Source organism: Oncorhynchus nerka, linkage group LG28, assembly GCF_034236695.1.
Source record: "Oncorhynchus nerka isolate Pitt River linkage group LG28, Oner_Uvic_2.0, whole genome shotgun sequence".
Lineage (NCBI taxonomy): Eukaryota > Metazoa > Chordata > Actinopteri > Salmoniformes > Salmonidae > Oncorhynchus > Oncorhynchus nerka.
The window spans coordinates 42,860,356-42,881,721 of NC_088423.1; the positions used below are offsets into that span (position 1 = coordinate 42,860,356).

General features: G+C 40.9%; 1 protein-coding gene across 1 annotated transcript in view; it reads right to left on the reverse strand.

Moving 5' to 3' along the window:
* LOC115113239 (zinc finger SWIM domain-containing protein 8-like) overlaps nucleotides 1–18,307 on the reverse strand; it is a 47,317-nt gene extending 29,010 nt beyond the window's left edge. Inside the window, 4 exon segments of the mRNA XM_065012802.1 lie at nucleotides 358–530; nucleotides 3,523–3,617; nucleotides 4,088–4,241; nucleotides 16,430–18,307. Coding sequence (XP_064868874.1) covers nucleotides 358–530; nucleotides 3,523–3,617; nucleotides 4,088–4,241; nucleotides 16,430–16,607 — 600 coding nt within the window. The 5' untranslated portion in view covers nucleotides 16,608–18,307.
* Nucleotides 18,308–21,366: the final 3,059 nt, after the last annotated feature.

Genomic DNA, 21,366 nt, shown 5'->3' on the forward strand with positions numbered 1-21,366 from the left:
TAGCTAACCCTAGCCATATTAGCATAGACTGACAAGAGTCAAAACAAGACATGGTATTAAGAACAAATACAACTAGCTGAAACAAGTAATCTACAATTCACCGCACAGCAGCTTCTAGACGCCGTTGCTAGATATCTATGACAACACAGCCTTTTAACTCAAGAGGTGCGCACAAATTATTGTGGCTTGTCTGTGCCAGGCTTGGGTAAAAGCTCCCGAATTGAAATGGATTTGACTCTAGTCACAGTGCTACACTAACTCACTCACACATATACTGTCTATACTACAGCACAAAGGTGTACAGTATAGGTGTATTCATGCGGTAATGCCTTGTGAGCGTGTGTACTCTAAACTCACGTTGTGGATCCTGAAGAGGCAGAGGGCCACCACGTGGGCACACCACTTGGCCCCGGCCCCGCAGGTGCAACTGCAGGAGGTAATGCGGCAGCGGTCAAACATGACAGCCACATTGTATGCCCCTTTTGATTGGCCAGTCTGGGGCGATACCACGGTGGCACTGAGGTGGAAACCTGTGAGAGAGAGTGAGAGTGAGAGAGAAGGACAGAGAGAAAGACAGAGGGGATAATATCAGCTCTGAAAGGTCAATCTGCTTGTCTGTGTCAGACAATGAGACTGGAGAAATGGAATGAGAAAGTGTTATTATGATGAAGTGGGCCAGGAAAACTTAGAGTGCTGGGGCTGACACTAATAGTGAGCCAGCCATTGGCCGACATTGTGCAGCAGTAAGGGCTGCCAGACAGGAAATGAAAGGCAGTTGTATTTCCATGCACACAGAGAGACTAGGAGATGGGAGAGGGGGGGGGGATTAGGAAGGTTGGCCAAAAGCTTTTACCCGCTGGACAGCAGCCAGCATTCTCCTGGTGAGGCCGAGCCGGCAAAGAGGAGGAGAGGGAATGGGATTAGAGGAACAACTCAGCGTAACTATTCCAGATTCAACACAATAGGCCCGCTTCAGAGAGCGGAGCTCTGTTCCAGTCTTCTGCTTCTCCCTGGCAGTCTAATGCCTCCTCCACCCCTAACCTACTTCCCTTCCCCTACTACTTCCACTGAGAGACATGGTTTCCATTACCTCACAATGAGCTCTAAAGCTTTTCACCTAATACAGCACTGAATAACATACCCTGGACTCGCAGGAAAACAACGAAGTACACTCAGAGCAGATAAAGAGAAAGAGCTTGCTTTCAAAGATGGTTGTTAACGTTTTAAATCAGAACCCTTGGGTCATTATGGGAGTCTTTGAAAAAGATAAATGCCCCTCCAAGGTTTAATACAGTGGGAAAGGTTAGATTGTTTGTTAAGTGAAAGTCTCTTTCTTTAACATAACTTACAGTGGCAAGAAAAAGTATGTGAACCCTTTGGAATTACCTGGATTTCTGCATATATTGGTCATCAAATTTGATCTAATCTTCAGTCACAACAATAGACAAACATAGTGCCCCCTAGCTTCAAGAGGTTAAACTAATAACACAAATTATTGTATTTTTCTTGTCTTTATTGAATACTTCATTTAAACATTCACAGTGTAGGTTGGGAAAAGTATGTGAACCCCTAGGCTAATGACTTCTCCAAAAGCTAATTTGAGTCAGCTAACCTGGAGTCCAATCAATGAGACGAGATTGGAGATGTTGGTTAGAGCTGCCCTGTCCGATTCGAAACACTCAACATTTGAGTTTGCTATTCACAAGAAGCATTGCCTGAACCATGCCTCAAACAAAAGAGATCTCAGAAGACCTAAGATTAAGAATTGTTGACTTGCATAAAGCTGGAAAGGGTTACAAAATAATCTCTAAAAGCCTTGATGTTCATCAGTCCACGGTAAGACAAATTGTCTATAAATGGAGAAAGTTCAGCACTGTTGCTACTCTCCCTAGGAGTGGCCGTCCTGCAAAGATGACTGCAAGAGCACAGCGCAGAATGCTCAATGAGGTTAAGAAGAATCCTAGAGTGTCAGCTAAAGACTTTCAGAAATCTCTGGAACATGCTAACATCTCTGTTGACGAGTCTACGATAAGTAAAACACTAAACAAGAATGGTGTTCATGGGAAGACATCACAGAAGAAGCCACTGCTGTCCAAAAAAACAAACATTGCGGCACGTCTGAAGTTTGCAAAAGTGCACCTGGATGTTCCACAGCGCTTACTGGCAAAATATTCTGTGGACAGATGAAACTAAAGTTGAGTTGTTTGGAGGGAACACAACACTATGTGTGGAGAAAGAGTCCTGACCTCAACCCGATTGAGATGCGGTGGCATGACCTCAAGAGAGCAGTTCACACCAGACATCCCAAGAATTTTGCTGAACTGAAACAGTTTTGTAAAGAGGAATGGTCCAAAATTCCTCCCGACCGTTTGGCAGGTCTGATCCGCAACTACAGAAAACTTTGGTTGACGTTATTGCTGCCAAAGGAGGGTCAACCAGTTATTAAATCCAAGGGTTCACATACTTTTTCCACTCTGCACTGTGAATGTTTATACAGTGTGTTCAAATAAAGACATGAAAACATATAATTGTTTGTGTGTTATTAGTTTAATCAGACTGTGATGGTCTATTGTTGTGACCTAGATGAAGATCAGATCAAATTGTATGATCAATTTATGCAGAAATCCAGGTATTTCCAAAGGGTTCACATACTTTTCATTGCGACTGTATAAGCATAAACCACTGAGCCACTGTTGAGCAGTGCATAAAAGGGCATTTCACTGTAAGACTTTTTGATCCTAGCTGGCATCTCAGTGATGTTGAGAGGACTGGATTAATAACCCAATCATTAAGTAGTATGTCCAGTGTGTTGGGGAAGGCTGCTTGGCTTGTGGTTAATCCTAGGTGACTATTGAGGTGCCCCATGTAATAGCAGGTCTATATGCACTATATTTCACCCGTGGCTTCATTCATTGACCTGGGAAATGTCTTAAACGGCACAGTACAGCAGCATTCCTACACTACACCAAATGTTCTTTCTACTAATGAACTGGGGGTTGGTAAAGTCAATGGCTAATGATTTGTGATAAATATAACCTGACCGGGAAAAGAAAAACAGTAGCGGCCACAGTTTTTCCTGATCAGGTCACGGGGTCAGGATAAACTCTGGGCCCTAGTAATGAGCAGTGAGAGTGGCGTGCTCTATCTGAACTCTATCTGTCACAGCTGGTGAGTAAGGCTCCGTTAGGAACGTTTAGGGTCATTAAAGCTCCTGTAATCCCCACACATCCTGCCTGCCTGCTCTAATCCAGTCATCTGGGATGAGCAGAGAAATGCAGCAGTTCCACCAGGACACCACACCGCTGAGGTGGACACAGCATCTGACCTAGGAATAACACTCAACTATTCAAATTCTCAACTCGTTTTTTTAATCCCAAAGGGTGAGTGTGTGGCTGTGGAACAAGCCAACCAATGTGTGACCAGGACGACTTTATGGAGGTTTGTAGGAGGTTTAGAGAGTTCAGTCTTCCGTGCTACTGTTGTCTTAGTGCTGAGATGGTATAGGTAAAGGCCACTGCTCACCTATCTGCAGAGGGTCTTTAACAGCCCTCATCCTGTACAGCTGCTCCCCTCGCTGGAACTCATCTGGGCTGCCGTTGGCCAGACACGAGTACAGCCTGCAGAGGGAGATCCACAGAGAAAGGGGGATGAGATCAGAGAAAAATAAAGAGATTAACTTTTCCAAATACTATGTCCCCTCTGAAGTTGTGCCAGCCATTTGTATAAATTACATTTGTATAAATTGCGTATTTGGCGTTTGTTACTCTTGGAACTTTTAATGGCCTAACTAATACCGCCTGGTGATGTCAACAGGCAAGCAAAAACTCCAACTATGCAAAAATCCTGCTGATTAAAAGGTCCTGTGTAAATTCTCAACTAGTAACTACCAGGAATTAACACAGATCTCATTTTACACTTTTACAGTGTGAGTTTCAGCTGTTGTACAATATGATACAAAACACAGTAAAACAGAATTTTGACTGCAAAGGGCCTTTAACAACATTCCCACAAAAATCTCTGAATATATTACGGAAATCCAAGATGATCTCTGATAGATTTCAGAGCGTGCGCACATGTCCAGCCTTACCGGATGTCCTCCTCGTTCTCAGGGAAGCTCCAGTAGGCGATGCGTAGCTGCAGCTGCTCAGGGACAGGAGGATAGACCTTCTCCACCACCTCAAACGGGATATGGAATGCCACCTGCTTGGCTGAAAGCTCCACCAGAGGGATGACCTGACCATCTAACAGACAGACAGAGAGCAAGAGAGAATACATTTTTCTGCCATCAACCATTTAGAGGAAAGAAAGCAGTCTAAATAAACTGATGGCTGTGGTTCAGCTGGTCAGAAGCCATGGTAAACCTATCAAAACATTGCCTTGGTGCAAGCCTCCACACTTTCAACATGGCCCTGGCCTGGACTTCTTTTTTCTTGACCATGTGAACTGTCCAGGAAAAACCATCAGCCTTAGTTGGGAGGAAAAACCATGTTACAAGTCAGTTCACGTGGTCAGAAAAACCTGCTGGGCCTGTTTAGAACTTCAAGCTCCCTTGGTCTCTCAGAGCACAGGACAGCTGCCAAACCCGCAGCCCCTTCGGGAGCCTGTCCTGTCAGCCCAGGAAGGGTTTGGGTTTCCTGAGGGGTTCTGAATGCACACAACCCCTTCTCCAAACACAGCACTCTTCAAAAGCTACAGAGACCCTGAAAAGAAAACTGACACTAAAAGAAATCCTTTCTTCAGCTGGCTTGGACTGTAGTGTTGACAACTAGGAAACCATAAGGTCAGCCACATTCCATAAAAATTGCAAAAATTGCTAACGATGAAGCATGAGGGAATGGCACTGCAATTCATCTAGTATATTCTACAGTACCTGTATACTTCCAGTCATTGACCTAAAGTTAGTTAGCATTGGCTTGCACTAGTTAACTACCTCTAACTTTCTTCATACTGTAGGCAGTCATAAAAATAAAAATAAATTGCCAGATTCTCGCAGTATACCTTTACATAAACCTACCACTTGTGGGTCATTCTCATGAAACCATTAAAATACCATGGCAGTAATCATTTTAAATATAAAAATGTAATTTAGTAATATAACAAAATATCATAAGATAGTGTTCTCTACCATGCACAAAGAGTAATTTCAACATAGGAAATCATTATTTTTGTATTTTATTGCATTTTCTGCTGAAATTGTCATTAGCGCAAGGCGTCCAGCTATGTCTGAATGTATGTTATGTTGTAATTTAAGCAGATGTTCTACATGTTTTCAAATTACAAAAATTATAAACTGAATATTCATGTATAATAATAAAGAAAAAAAATATTGGAAAAATTAAGTGTCCATGACTGATGTTCTCATCCTCCACAAGCATTTTTAAAAGACTGTTTACACACACACAAAATGTTTAATAAAGTTTGATTTTGAAGCAACACATCTGCCAGTACCTTCAAGATGGCTACCAGCAGATCTCTTTATATTTCTCCAGTTAAAAGTTAAACATTCTCCTGCATACACGACAGTATTGATTATCATTGCCGATACAGGTAGTTTTCCACATTTAGTAAAACGTTAGATTTAACATTTTCTATGAAAATATACTTCATTAATGTCTAATTATGTATGTTGAGTAAATATTTGCTTAGTTGTCACGTCTTCTCTATTGTTAGCATAACATGCTAAGGTTCCTCATCCTTCGCAACACCATTCTCACTTACCGCTGCAATAAGGCCAGTTGTGGTAGACAGAACTTCTGTTTCGGTAATGAGAATTTAATCATACAGACTATATTTTTTAAATATAATGAACTATTAATTTAAATATTATTTACTAACTGTTGATATTTTGCTTTATGTCCTGTTTAATTGCAGACAGTCAGCAAGTGACAAAAAGAAAGCTTTAGCGAAGGCTGACAAAATTCAGAGAAAAAGTTTACACCAACCCAGAACTGCTGGAAGAGTACAGAAGGACAGAGAGGGTTAGGGGTTGGAGAGGTTACAGCAAGCGTAATTAGCGCATATAAGTCTATGCCCTCATAGAGTGTCTATAGGATGTCAATACCCTACAGTGTTAGGAAGTCTACACATGCGCACACACTAAAATCAGTAAGCCATTCAATTCCTACTATAGGATGTGTACACACAGACTGTAAGCCATTCAGTCCCTTCTATAGGATACACACACACAGTCAGTAAGCCATTCAGTCTCCACTATAGGATGACGTGTCCATAACAGTAAGATTTTTCCCATGTTTTGAGACATTCTCATTTCATGTCATGCTTCCTTTCCATTTCCAGATATCAAAAACTAAAGCAAAATTGTAAAATCAAGAAAACTCAAGATCTGACAAAGAAGCAACATGAAAAGAAGAGTGCCGGGAAAACTCAAAGGTATTACAGAAGAAATAAAAACCTAAAAGCAGTTTTGGACATAACACCATCAAGCAAGGAAGATGACACACTTCAACATGTTCAAGAAGCAAAATTAAGACGTTTTTCAAAATCTTCAAGAAGACAACCTCCACAACAGAACAGTCATTCTCACCTCAGTAGGTAAATGTCCCTGCCATCAACTCAACTCCTAAAAAGAGAGACATCTCTACTAGAGGTCGACCGATTATGATTTTTCAACAGCGCTGCCGATTATTGGAGGACCAAAAAAGCCGATTCCGATTAGTCGGGCGATTTAAAAAAAAAATGTATTTGTAATAATGACAATTACAACAATACTGAATGAACACTTATTTTAACTTAATATAATACATCAATAAAATCAATTTAGCCTCAAATAAATAATGAAACATGTTCAATTTGGTTTAAATAATGCAAAAACAAAGTGTTGGAGAAGAAAGTAAAAGTGCAATATGTGCCATGTAAGAAAGCTAACGTTTAAGTTCCCTGCTCAGAACATGAGAACATATGAAAGCTGGTGGTTCCTTTTAACATGAGTCTTCAATATTCCCAGGTAAGAGGTTTTAGGTTGTAGTTATTATAGGAATTATAGGACTATTTCCCTCTATACCATTTGTATTTCATTAACCTTTGACTATTGGATGTTCTTATAGGCACTTTAGTATTGCCAGTGTAACAGTATAGCTTCCATACCTCTCTTCGCCGCTACCTGGGCTCGAACCAGGAACACATCGACAACAGCCACCCTCAAAGCAGCGTTACCCATGCAGAGCAAGGGAACAACTACTCCAAGGCTCAGAGCGAGTGGTTTGAAACGCTATTAGCGCGCACCCCGCTAACTAGCTAGCCATTTCACATCGGTTACACCAGCCTAATCTCGGGAGTTGATAGGCTTGAAGTCATAAACAGCGCAATGCTTGAAGCACAGTGAAGAGCTGCTGGCAAAACGCACGAAAGTGCTGTTTGAATGAATGCTTACGAGCCTGCTGCTGCCTACCACCGCTCAGTCAGACTGCTCTATCAAATATCAAATCATAGACTTAATTATAACATTATAACACACAGAAATGCGAGCCTTAGGTCATTAATATGGTCGAATCCGGAAACTATCATTTTGAAAACAAAACGTTAATTATTTCAGTGAAATACGTAACCGTTCCGTATATTATCTAACAGGTGGCATCCCTAAGTCTAAATATTGCACAACCTTCAATGTTATGTCAAATTAATGTAAAATTCTGGCAAATTAGTTTGCAATGAGCCCGGCGGCCCAAACTGTTGCATATACCCGGACTCTGCATGCAATGAATGCAAGAGAAGTGACACAATTTCACCAGGATAATATTGCCTGCTAACCTAGATTTCTTTTACCTAAATATGCAGGTTTAAAAATATATACTTCTGTGTATTGATTTTAAGAAAGGCATTGGTGTTGCGCACTGCATCGAATGCGCACAGCATCGATTATATGCAAACTAGTAATGTCATCAACCATGTGTAGTTATAACTAGTGATTATTATTGATTGTTTTTTATAAGATAAGTTCAATGCTAGCTAGCAACTTACCTTGGCTTCTTACTGCATTCGCGTAACATGCAGGCTCCTTGTGAGGCAGGTGGTTAAAGCGTTGGACTAGTTAACCGTAAGGTTGCAAGATTGAATCCCTGAGCTGACAAGGTAAAAATCTGTCGCTCTGCCCCTAAACAAGGCAGTTAACCCACGTTCCTAGGCCATCATTGAAAATAAGAATGTGTTCTTAATTAACTGACTTGCCTAGTTAAAGGTGTATTGTTAAAGGTTTCCTATTGTTATGAAAAACTTGAAATCGGCCTAAATTAAATCGGCCATTCCGCGTAATCGGTCGACCTCTAATCTCTACGGACACCAGGAACAATGAAGATATCTACCCCAAAGGAATCACCCAAAAATAAGAACATAAGAAAGAAAACAATATCAAAATTGAGGTCAAAGTTGAGCAACACAGAAGAGAAGTTGCTGGAGAGGATCAAAGAGATAGGCAACCGAAAGAAAAGACTGAAAAGACTTGAGATGGTGGCCAAGAGGAAGCAGGTAATTGTCAACATGGAAGGCAGAAAGGTCCAGAAGAAAACTACAAAGAGAGGTCATCAGAGAACATCAGACAATAACAGCCAGAGAAGACAAATGCGTAAACTTGTTAGCCGCTTCCTTCATCTCCACTGTAATAAATGGGAAATCCAGAGAAGTTCGGTAAAAGGCCAAGATATTCCGTAAGAGAGCCTTAACAAACACAATGGCAAATCTTCTAAGAAGATTTCGGTCTAAGAATCCAAGGCACAACCTTTCCAAGGCTCAATTCTTTAAATTTGAGCCACTTTGGATTGGCCATCGAAGAGTCAGATAGAGAAACATGTGCTTGCAAAGCGCAAGAAAACTTTGGCTTGAAGATAAAGCTGCACCAGCTTGGGGGTCATAGAAATATCATCCCCAAGGGACAATGTACAGGCCAGTGTGTGGTGACAATGACATGTGCTGTTCTAATGTTTTTGTATGTGTTCTCTGATTTTAGCCTGTTTGTTAGGTACTTTTGAAGCACTGCAAAATGAAATTGTTTGAACTTGAATCCATGATTGTGCCAATATCTCTTATCTTCTACAATAAATGTTGTTTTTAACCATACCTCAGTCTTAGTATACTTATTATCATTACCAAAATCATCCTCAATACCAAAACATATGTATCAATACCGCAACAGGTAATAACATTTTATGTTAATTTAATGAAAGGAAAAATAGTAGTTTGCTTTTAAATGCAGGCTTGCCACATTTTTGAAAATATGTCAGGTTTCAATGAAATGTCAAAAATATTAGGTTGTAGATTGTCTCATTACCGCAACACCTTCTGCAGTCAAAATCAAATCAATTAAAAAATATATTTATATTATAGTGTTTCAAGTAACTGTGCATGACTGTTAATAATCAATATTTTTTAAATGTGAAAATGTATTAGCTTTCCTAATGTTCTTGATGTTTTCAGACCAATCAGGTAATGAGATTTTTAAGGACATGTTTTGGACAATTTATTCAAAAGGGTGTTAAATTGTTAGTAAATGTTTTAAAATTAATGCTCAAACACTTCAGACTTGGTTATTAATGCCTAAAAAGGAAATGTGTTGATGCAAGTCTTTAAAGATTTCATGTTTGAATAACAAAAAAGGTATGACTCCATTTTCAGGATGACGCAGAACAGGCTGCATTGTCTCTCAATTTCATGTTGACCCAATCCTCAGAAAATAAAATAAGCTGACAACCAAGCTGGCCCAGCACACAACTACTACACACCCAAAACAAAGCCCTGGCCCTCAGTGGACACTATCCTCATCCCTGTCCTAACATAGAAGGTTTTAGGGGCTAAGCCCGAGGCAGTTGTGTGAATTCTATTGCATTAGATATTAGGCTTGAGCTTTTCAAACAGAGAGAACCAAGGTGGCTTACATCACTATAAACTAGTGCTGAGTGATTGGTGCAGTTTCGATTCTATTATTATTATTTATTTATTTTTATTCGGTTTTGTTACAAAAAACATTTAATACATTATCAAATTATGACATTAAAATGATTTGAGCTTCCCTCAGCCATCAACTGCCTTTTTCCTGACACTGACAGTGGGTTGAATGAATATTAACAATTAATAAGAGCCCCATGATGGTAGTGAACGCACATTACTGCTTATCACTATCCATCATTAACTCACATTACTTACTTTAATAAAATATTTAAGTTGAGTACATTACTTTGTTTTTATTTGATTACTTATTTTTAAATTCCTTAAAAAAACATCTCTGCTCAGGCAGTAGCAGCCAGCCAGCATCCTGTTTAGCTCGGCTAGTAGTTTTACTAGTTCTTTAATTTGACAAGTTCTTCCAAGTAGATAAGGCACACTTTCAAGACGGCTTATTATCTAACATCAACTATCAAATCGGGTAGAGCTACCTCACAAACGGGCAGTGTCATAGAGCTCGCCAGCTTGTAGTCCCAAACTAGTTATCATTTTATAACTTTGGTATATTAGGCATTGTTATGGGGGAAATGAATGGGGTTTTGGGATATACACCGAAAATAAGGTCTGAGGTTAACCTCTTCAACCTATGGGGGCGCTATGTCATTATTGGATAAAAAAACGTGCCCGTTTTAAGCGCAATATTTTGTCACGAAAAGATGCTCGACTATGCATATAATTGGCAGCTTTGGAAAGAAAACACTCTGACGTTTTCAAAACGGAAAAGATATTATCTGTGAGTGCCACAGAACTCATGCTACAGGCGAAACCAAGATGAAACCTCAAACAGGAAATGAGCAGAATTTTGAGGCTCTGTTTCCCATCGTCTCCTTATATGGCTGTGAATGTGCCATGAATGAACCTGAGCTCTCTGCCGTTCGTCCAAGATGTCTGCAGCATTGTGATGTATTTGTAGGCATATCATTGGAAGATTGACCATAAGAGACTACATTTACCAGGGGTCCGCCCGGTGTCCTGTGTCGAAATTATTGCGCAATCTCTAGGTCCATGTGCGTTCCATTTCTTCAGAAGAGAAAGTCAACTGCCACGATGGATTTATCGTCGATAGATATGTGAAAAACACCTTGAGGATTGATTCTAAACATTGGTTTGCCATGTTTCTGTCGATATTATGGAGTTAATTTGGAAAAAAGTTTGCGTTTTAATGACTTAATTTTAGTTTTTTTTCTTACCCAAACGTGACGCAGAAAACGGAGCGATTTGTCCTAAACAAATAATATTTTTGTAAAAACGGAACATTTGCTATCTAACTGAGTGTCTCATTGAAAACATCTGAAGTTCTTCGAAGGTAAATGATTTTATTTGAATGTTTTTCTGTTTTTTGTGAAAATGTTGCTTGCTGAATGTCAGGCATAATACTATGCTAGGCTATCAATAGTGTTACACAAATGCTTGTTTTGCAATGGTTGAGAAGCATATTTTTGAAAATCTGAGATGACAGTGTTAACAAAAGGCTAAGCTTGAGAGCTAGCATATTGATTTCATTTCATTTGCGATTTTCATGAATAGTTAACGTTGCGTTATGCTAATGAGCTTGCGGATAGATTTACACAATCCTGGATACAGGTTTCTTTCGTAGCTAAACGTGACGCAGAAAACGGAGTGATTTGTCCTAAACAAATAATCTTTTTGTAAAAACTGAACATTTGCTATCTAACTGAGAGTCTCCTCATTGAAAACATCCAAAGTTCTTCAAAGGTAAATGATTTTATTTGAATGTTTTTCTGGTTTTTGTGAAAATGTTGCCTGCTGAATGCTAACGCTAAATGCTACGCTAAATGCTACGCTAGCTATCAATACTGTTACACAAATACTTGTTTTGCTATGGTTGAGAAGCATATTTTGAAAATCTGAGATGACAGTGTTGTTAACAAAAATCTAAGCTTGAGAGCTAGCATATTGATTTCATTTCATTTGCGATTTTCATGAATAGTTAACGTTGCGTTATGGTAATGAGCTTGAGGCTGTATTCACGATCCCGGATCCGGGATGGCTTGTCGCAACAGGTTAACGCAGGCTTGGGAGATCTTATAAATGTTCTATGAGATAATATCAGTCCGTTAAGATGGATGACCTTTATGTGCTCAAAATAAGTCAGTTGATAAGTCGCTTTCAGAAATGGAACTACATTAGTCGCAACATTTTTCAAGTCACAACACCAACCACGCAAAGTTGTCTATGCTGCAGTCCGCCAAAAAGCTAGTTAGCTTAGTTAACGTTCTGCTTATCAGCTTGAACAAAAACGCAAGGATGGTATTTTGGTTTGCTCCAGGCTGCAACCATCTTTCTTCAGCAGGAAGATGCTAGTTTTTTCGGTTCCCAGACGATGTTGATAAGGTCTGTCTGATAAGGTAAACTAAACCTGTTAGCTAGACAACAAAGAAATGCGATGTATTTTTTTGACATGTTAGCACATCGTTAGCGTTTTACTTGTTTTGATTACATAAATGCTTCAAAATTCACAAAACGTGGTGTTATGTGATCAGATTATCTCATAGAACAAAACATTTAAGATATCCTAAGCCTGTGTTTACCACAGACCTTATTTTCAGCATTTATCCACAAAGCCTAAACATAAAAAATAAAAATTTCCTCATAGGCTTTGGCCATCGAGCCATGGCAGAGGTAGCCTCTGTTAGTACCAACAAAAAAACAGCATTACTATTCCTCTCTCATGCGGTCTGTGTGTATATGCGCTTCTGTCTGTGGTCAGAAAGAATAGGCGCAATGGATTAAGTTCAATATTTGCCTAATGAAAACTACAACTTTGCCAAGAAAACTACAACTTCCAAGCAGCCCAGCGTCCCACAAAGCTCTTAGCCTAATTTATCTTGTGAATGATTTGATTTCTCTCTAGAGAAACAACGCGTTGAGCTCACAAAAAATACATGGAATTAAAGTAATTGAACAGACATAGGTCAATTTTGTTGTTTAATAACTTTGGATAAAGAACAACATTTTGGTTAAATCGCTCAGCATTACTATAAACACCTGCTCCCCTGCCCCATGTAAGCTACAAATAGGAAGGAGAGCGAGGGAGAGAGGGAAAGAGGAAAAATAGGGGGAGCCCAGTAACAGCAGCTAGGGTGCCGTAACAGGGTCTCGCAGAGTCTTTGTTGCCATCCAGTCACTGCCAGTTGCATGGTGACTAACTCCTTACCGACCAATCAGGAGAGAGAAGGGGGGTGCCACGCTCAAATAGCTGTTCCATTGTAGAGTGGTGAAGGATTGCTGCTCACACACATGCCCAGTAGGTCGTGTGCTTACTGTCTCTCTCCAGTCTGTGGTTAGAAAGAAATAGATCAACAGAGCCAACAGATGCATAGGGCCTAACCAAAACCCTAACCGTACCCTACATTTTGGGCAATTGAGATAAATAAATATATTTAACCTTTAACTCTGTAAGTCAGAACAAATTCTTATCTACAATGACAGCCTACCTCAGCCAAACCCTAATGATGCTAGCCCAATTTTGTGCCGCCCTATGGGACTCCCAATCACGGTGGGTTATGATACAGCCTGGAATCGAACCAGGGTCAGTAGATATAAGCTAGCCTTCAAGGTCTATTCCTCTTTCATGCGGTCTGTGTGTATATGCGCTTCTGTCTGTGGTCAGAAAGAATGTAACCTTCAGTAAAATCTCTTACTGATCTCACTTTTTGGGGAATCTGACAGTGACTTTAGATGAGTATTTTGAGGTTTGGCAACTCTTTCATGCAAGATCAGCAGAAATACACAGATTGATAAAATTGGGTTTTGTATTACTAAACCACAATCCCCAGCTCTGAACTGAATGACCTGCACAAGACAAAGCCCTCTATACAGCCCACAGCTGACTCCACTCCACCCTTCCCCTACCACTCCTTAAACGTAAACAAACAGGCCTGACCGCACACACACCCTCCCCCAAACTCCCCTAGCTGAGGCTTCTAATAAATATTTCTCCCCCCCGCCGGTTCCTTACTTGCTTGTACAACCCACACAGGTCGGCGCTCTGTTTACCCCTCCCCAGCTGCCGTCCAATAAGCCAGCTCAGAGAACTCAGCTGAGACTCCAGGACCCCCACTCACACACGGACGGACGGACCCCAGTGTACAACTCCACCCACACAGCCAGGTCGGCCAACATTACAAATCATTGACAGATTAAGTCACTCCAACAGCACTATGCTCAATGAAACCAAAGTTTAAAAAAAAAAATATATATATATATAGAGAGAGAGAAAAAAATAATAAACGCAACATGCAATAATTAACGATTTTACTGAGTTACAGTTCAAACAAAAAAATCTGTCAATTAGAAAGAAAAAAAATTAGGCCCTAATCTATGGATTTCACATGGCTGGGCAGGGGTGCAGCCATGGGTGGGCATAGGCCCAACCACTGGGGAGCCAGGCCCAGCCAATCAAAAGTTGTTTTTCCCCACAAAGGAGCTTTATTACAGATCAAAATACTCCTTAGCTTCATCAGCTGTCTCAGATGTTACCGCAGGTGAAGAAGCTGGATGTGGAGGTCCTGGGCTGGCATGGATACACATGGTCTGCGGTTGTGAGGCCGGTTGGACGTACTGACAAATTCTTTAAAATGACTTTGGATGTGGCTTATGGTAGAGAAATTAACATTACATTCTCTGGTAACAGCTCTGGGGACATTCTTGCAGTCAACATGCTAATTGCATGCTCCCTCAAAACTTGGCATTGTGTTGTGACAAAACTGCACATTTTAGAGGGTCCGTTTATTGTCCCCAGAACAAGGTGCACCTGTGTAATGATTCTGCTGTTTAATCAGCTTCTTGATATGCCACACCTGTCAGGTGGATGGATTATCTTGGCAAAGGAGAAATGCTCACTAACAGTGTTGTAAACAAATTTGTGCACAACATTTGAGAGAAATGTGCGTATGGAAACTTCTGGGATCTTTAATTTCAGCTCATGAAACATGGGACTAACACTTTACATGGTGTGTTTATATTTTTGTTCAGTATTTATGCATGTCACATACACCAGATGTGTGCAGTGAAATGTGTGGTTTTACAAGATCAGCAATAGTAGTGCAGCACCCCTGGAGCAAATAAGGGTTAAGTGCCTTGCTCAATGGCACAGTTACAGAGTTTCCACGTACTTTACTCTGGGATTTGAACCAGCAACCTTTCTGTTACTGACCCAACACTCTTAACCGGTAGGCTGCCTAGCCTATACAACATGATCTACTTTGGTAGAGAAAGTAAGTAATACATTTTGGAGGACAATGTTGTAGACATGAGGTTAGGGGGATGTAAAAAGAAATGACATTATGCAAGTATTATAGAAACTATCCTGCAAATAAACTAATAGGTTATCATCAATGGCATCACAGCCAATAGGCCTAAATTAAATGAGGACTCAGTGACATGGGCAGCCAGCACTTGCACTCCCATTGGCAAAGTGTCCCATACTGATGAGTTCAGAGCCCTTTGAGGACTCTCCAAAGAATAAGCAGCAGAGCAACATGGGCTGTTGTTGTGCAGTCAACAAATGGGCTTCATTCTGAGAGAACAAGCTTGCTATGCCTCAATTCTGGGAAAATGGTATCCTAGGAAGGCCATACTATGTAAAATGCACACAGCCTAAATGATCAATGGTCAAATGATGAGGACAGGACAACCAACTGGAAATTAGGACCAAATTAATTATTTTTAACTAGGCTACACTGATCAAAGCAGTTTACAATTGTAGGCCTACACCATTATTCAAATGTACAATAAAAGGCACTACTTCTTCATTGGCAGAGCAGCATTTAGAGTGATACAGCCTCTGCAGAAGTCAGTGCATTCATAGTTCTTGTGCTTCGCGGAGAAGCGCAGAGCTGTTGTCAACGAAGTGAGTTTGTATTTATATAGGACCTCCAGCCCTCACCTACCGTCAACCAATCATGTCAATGTGGAGCTATACAGAGCCCTCTGCATTGTTACAAATTTTGTGAGTCGCACGGTGATGCGGTACAGAGATAAATTTGGCCTCTGCGTGCTGCCAGAGGCTCCGTAATTGCGTCACACCATCCATACAGTGCCTCCGACCACATTTTCAGATCAAGCATAAATTGGCTCTTAGTGAAGATAATGTGCAATATTACATTTTATAAATTACTTTGGAGATTGATGTGTATAGTTACATTGACGTATCTTGTGAACTTTCTATTCTGAAAACAGGCTAATGCATGAGTGTAATGTTTGTTTGAGATTTTCACAAGAAGACAATGAGGTCCAAGAAACAACAAATTCGGATTCAAGACAGGCTTTCAGATGATTTGGATCCATCATCACAGGCACTTTAAGTAATGAGAGAAAGGAGAACCCATGCTGGCCACCACAATGTTATTTGGCAACAGGCATCAAGTGGTTTTAAGTGGTCAAAGGTCAATATGAGGACACTGAAAGTGTAACAAGATGATGTGATTACGAGTAATAGAATCTGTGTGTTTACCTTTAATCTTAACTGTAGGAGAATTTGGTCCACCAGACTGTTTTCTCCATCCCCTCCAGTTCTGACACAGACTCTCAGCTTCTGATATGAAGGAGCAGAGCGAGTCTTCTTCGAACCGGTCAGAATCTTCGAAGGAGAACCTTTCTCCGTCTTCCCACTCGGCGAACATTAGTTCCATTACATCCACTGTAGGCTATATAACACAGGATTCAAGTGGACTGTACAATAGCCAAGGCCTTCCGTCAAAGGATTAAAAAAATAAAAGGGTGAGAGTGGCCCACCACTGACAGGCAGCAGAAGGAAAGAACACTTCCACAAGTCTCCAGTAAAAGTTGGGGGAGGGGTGGGCGCAACACAACCAAAACACTGCTGAGAGCTCACTGTAGTCTTGCTGGCGAGCTACACAATAAAACAATAATATCCATTCTAAACAGTGGGGGAAAAATACTTTGTCACAAATTGTACCAAATTAGTATTCAGTATATCTGGAAAAGAGAGGCACAACTAGGTCACTCAATGACCTTTTCCCTCATCTTTCTTACCAAGGCCTTGCCATTTAGGGTGATAACTTATCTGAGACACCGTATATCCATGTCGTCTGAGAAAGTTGATCCTAGTCCGGTAACAATTTAGTTTCTGTCCACTACCACCACACAGTTTCGAGTTGGACTGTTTCTGCTTGACTGTCTAGTTGAGTGGACAGTACTTCGAGGGAGACGACCCCCACTCACTTACAAGTCACCCATAGACACATATTGATAGGGTTCTTATCTAACTAATTTTAATGTAACACTTTCTACATGGGCTAGGATTAACCCAACTCGTCCAAATAAAATATTGACGTCAACTATTGTACTTTACTTTAAAATTAAATCTACATAAACGTAACTTGTTTTCCTCCATTTCCAACCTCCTCGATGAATCAGCTGTGCTACACACTGCCCGTCTCGAGACAACCGAACATAATGTTCCAAAAGCTTGCAAGCAATACAACCTAGCAGGCCTATTTAATTTCCCCTGTGGATAAAACGAGAATAAAATAACAAGTGAAATCCAGATAGAATGAGAGACGGTAGCTTTCTTTGACAGACACTCACTACTCAAGCTTGAGGGGCTGATAGCTTGCTAATAGCTAGCATTAGCCAACTAGCTAAACTGCCAACTAGCTAAACTATCTGCTAATGCTAACTAGCCAGCTAACTACAGTAGTAAGCGAACACTGGCCAACAAGAGTAGGTTGCTAAATCAGCTAGATAACATCTTAAAAATACAAGAGTCTCGATTGTCATTATTCACAATTGTAGTAGCTAGGAGTTCTAATTTGTGGTCAACATCGTAAAAATTAGCTAATATTCTTTCAAACACTGTCTCTGGCAGGCTACCCTTCGTCCTAATCCATGTCTCAAAGCCCTAGCTAGCTAGCTACAGCAGCATCCGCTCCGACAGGGGCTTTGGTGTTTGTTTACCTTGACACCTTTAAAGACCTACACATCCGTCAAACTTGACTGAATACATACTATTTTCGAGCAACGGTCTTCGGTAAGTGGTGCACGGTTAGTTTTATATTTGTTGGATTGCACATCTACTCTATTAGCTAATAGACTTGACTCGAATTTATTTGCCTTTGTATTTATATTTTTAAAAAGCTTCTTCGCTCGAGCCCCACTGGTTCCCGATGACTCCGAGTCCGAATACTGAAAAAATACCCTTCTTCCCTACTGACACCGGTAGTCCTACCGTTCCCACGTTGTGTCTTCGAGCCTTCGAACGACACCGGGGTCCCTCCAAATTGTCTCAACAGTCCCCCACTCTTCCACTCTCCCTGGTCGGGAAGATGGCTCTTCTGCTCTCGCTGGCTTCAGCAAAGCTTGGCTGTTGCCTCTATCAGCTGATTTTAACTTCAGCCTCGTTTTCGCTAGCGTCAAACTCTCATCTGGCTGTACAAATCTTGGCATAAACGCCACCAAAATTGACCCTTTTCACAACCCTATCCTAACTACCACTCAGATTTCAGAGTGGTCAATAGTTGCCTTTTGGACAAAACACTAAATTATGATTGCATTCATGGCCTAACCATAGATGAGCCATGTGTTCACTTGCCATGTATATTTTGCTTGTATATTTGGTATATTTCGTATTTAATATAGATGCATTCTATTGTACTAGGTACTGTTTTATAGATTTGCTGATGTATTTTCTTGCCCAATATGCATTCAGGGCTTGAACCACCCAGTTTATAATAACTTATAACGCCTGGTGATGGCACCTGGCAAGTCAAAACTCCACCCATGCAAAACCTGCTGATAAGAAGGTCCTAGCTTGTATTTTCAACCAGCAACTATCAGGAAATCACACTTTTACAGTGTTAGTGTCATCAGCTGTTGTGCAATATGATACAACACACAGGAAAACAGAATTTTGACTGCACTGGGCCTTTAAGTATGTGAAGTGAAACATGGTTTACTTAGAGTCTCTTTACACTACACTACTTTGATTACACAGAATAGGTCCAGGAGAGATACTTAGTAAAGAGAGATCTTGATTCAAATTTCTCTTTAAGAGATGTCTCCCAAACGACCTCTGGAGGTAGCATGGGAGACATCTACAACACAGATCCACCCCTGTCTGAGTCTTGACTTAAACCTCTTTGTCCCCTTGGGAGCATAGGGCGTCCACCATGGATCTCCACCTCACTCTCTTCTGTGCAAGGACTTTCTCCTCTAGCCAGGAGACCCCCACTTTACTTCGTCATTGAAGAGTGGAGCATCTCCAGTTGTTTTTAGGCCTTCCCTGCTTTCTTTTTTTCTTCTGGGTTGAAGTCAATTTGCCTTGAAACCCAACGTTGAATTGCATTGAATTATACGTCGGGAAACGATATATCTAAAGGAAAGTATAATTACATAAACTTTTCCAAGCGCAGGTAGTGCTTTCAGATTTCTATCACCTGAAGGATGCTCAGAATTATGTAAACACGTGCACGAGCTTGGCAAGTATGCATGCGTCTCGTGCATGTATTTTTATTTTGTGCACATGCTTCAGGTGTTAGAAATCGGAATGCACTACCAGCGCTTTGAAAAGTGTATGTATTGTCTCACATTCCTACCGCAAAAAGGACAAGATGCATGGATAACCGGTAAAGTGCGTTAAAATATAATCGTATTCAACATTCTGGTCGTAAGAGGAAACGTTCCAGATTCAAATGTTTTTTTTCTGCCCGACGTAGTATTTAATACAATTCAAAGTTGAGTTTCCAGGCAATAGTCCAGTGCTTGTTTTATGTTTGATGTGTCTTTACTGAGTGTACTCTATGTCCAATCCATCTCTATTTCCTTCTACTGATTACATTGCTAATAAGCCTCCTGTATACATTTTTTTCCTTAAGTTGGATATTTTGTTTAGCCACCATATCCTCAGAATGTAATGCATGGAGTTGTTGGTGAAGACAGGAAGTTTATTGATTAGGAATTGTGCGAATCTTGGTGTTTAAGGAGAGCTGTGATGAGAGCCATATGGGGCGGAGTGTCATGAAAGCATGTGGAGCTTTGCTGAAGCATAGCTTAACATCCTTGTCACCTCCACCTTCAGTGCTGATGTTGCTTCCAAGGTAGACAGTCAGGCACGTTTTCAGTAGTTTTCCCATCAATGGTGAGTTTTTCCAGGGGATTTGTTTTTTGTCAGAATCTTGATATTAACCACATTTATTTTGAGGCCAAGTTGCCTGCTGTTTTCCTATAGTCAATCTGTTTTTGGTTGCATTTGCTTTTGACTTTCAGAGTCCAAAGCCAGGTCCTCCAGTTGAGCGAATGGGCTCCACTGGATCCCTGTTTTTTGGTGGGCTGTGGCTCTATTCATGGTCCAATCAATGGCTATTAGTGAAAGCAGAGGGGATCGTAAAGCAGACCTGGGATACTCCAGTTTTGAGATGGAGTTAGTCATCAAGTTCTCTGTTGGAAGTGACCTGGCAAGTGAACCCTTCATACATACTCCTTATCAGATTCACATATATATATATATATATATTTATATATATTTTTTCTTCTCACTTTTATTTAGCCAGGCAAGCTAGTTGAGAACAAGTTCTCATTTACAACTGCGACCAGGCCAAGATAAAGCAAAGCAGTGTGACACAAACAACAACACAGAGTTACACTAGAGTCTCTGATCCACCTCTACGCAGACGACACCATTCTGTATACTTCTGGCCCTTCTTTGGACACTGTGTTAACAACCCTCCAGGCAAGCTTCAATGCCATACAACTCTCCTTCCGTGGCCTCCAATTGCTCTTAAATACAAGTAAAACTAAATGCATGCTCTTCAACCGATCGCTACCTGCACCTACCCGCCTGTCCAACATCACTACTCTGGACGGCTCTGACTTAGAATACGTGGACAACTACAAATACTTAGGTGTCTGGTTAGACTGTAAACTCTCCTTCCAAACCCATATCAAACATCTCCAATCCAAAGTTAAATCTAGAATTGGCTTCCTATTTCGCAACAAAGCATCCTTCACTCATGCTGCCAAACATACCCTTGTAAAACTGACCATCCTACCAATCCTCGACATTGGCGATGTCATTTACAAAATAGCCTCCAATACCCTACTCAACAAATTGGATGCAGTCTATCACAGTGCAATCCGTTTTGTCACCAAAGCCCCATATACTACCCACCATTGCGACCTGTACGCTCTCGTTGGCTGGCCCTCGCTTCATACTCGTCGCCAAACCCACTGGCTCCATGTCATCTACAAGACCCTGCTAGGTAAAGTCCCCCCCTTATCTCAGCTCGCTGGTCACCATAGCATCTCCCACCTGTAGCACACGCTCCAGCAGGTATATCTCTCTAGTCACCCCCAAAACCAATTCTTTCTTTGGCCGCCTCTCCTTCCAGTTCTCTGCTGCCAATGACTGGAACGAACTACAAAAATCTCTGA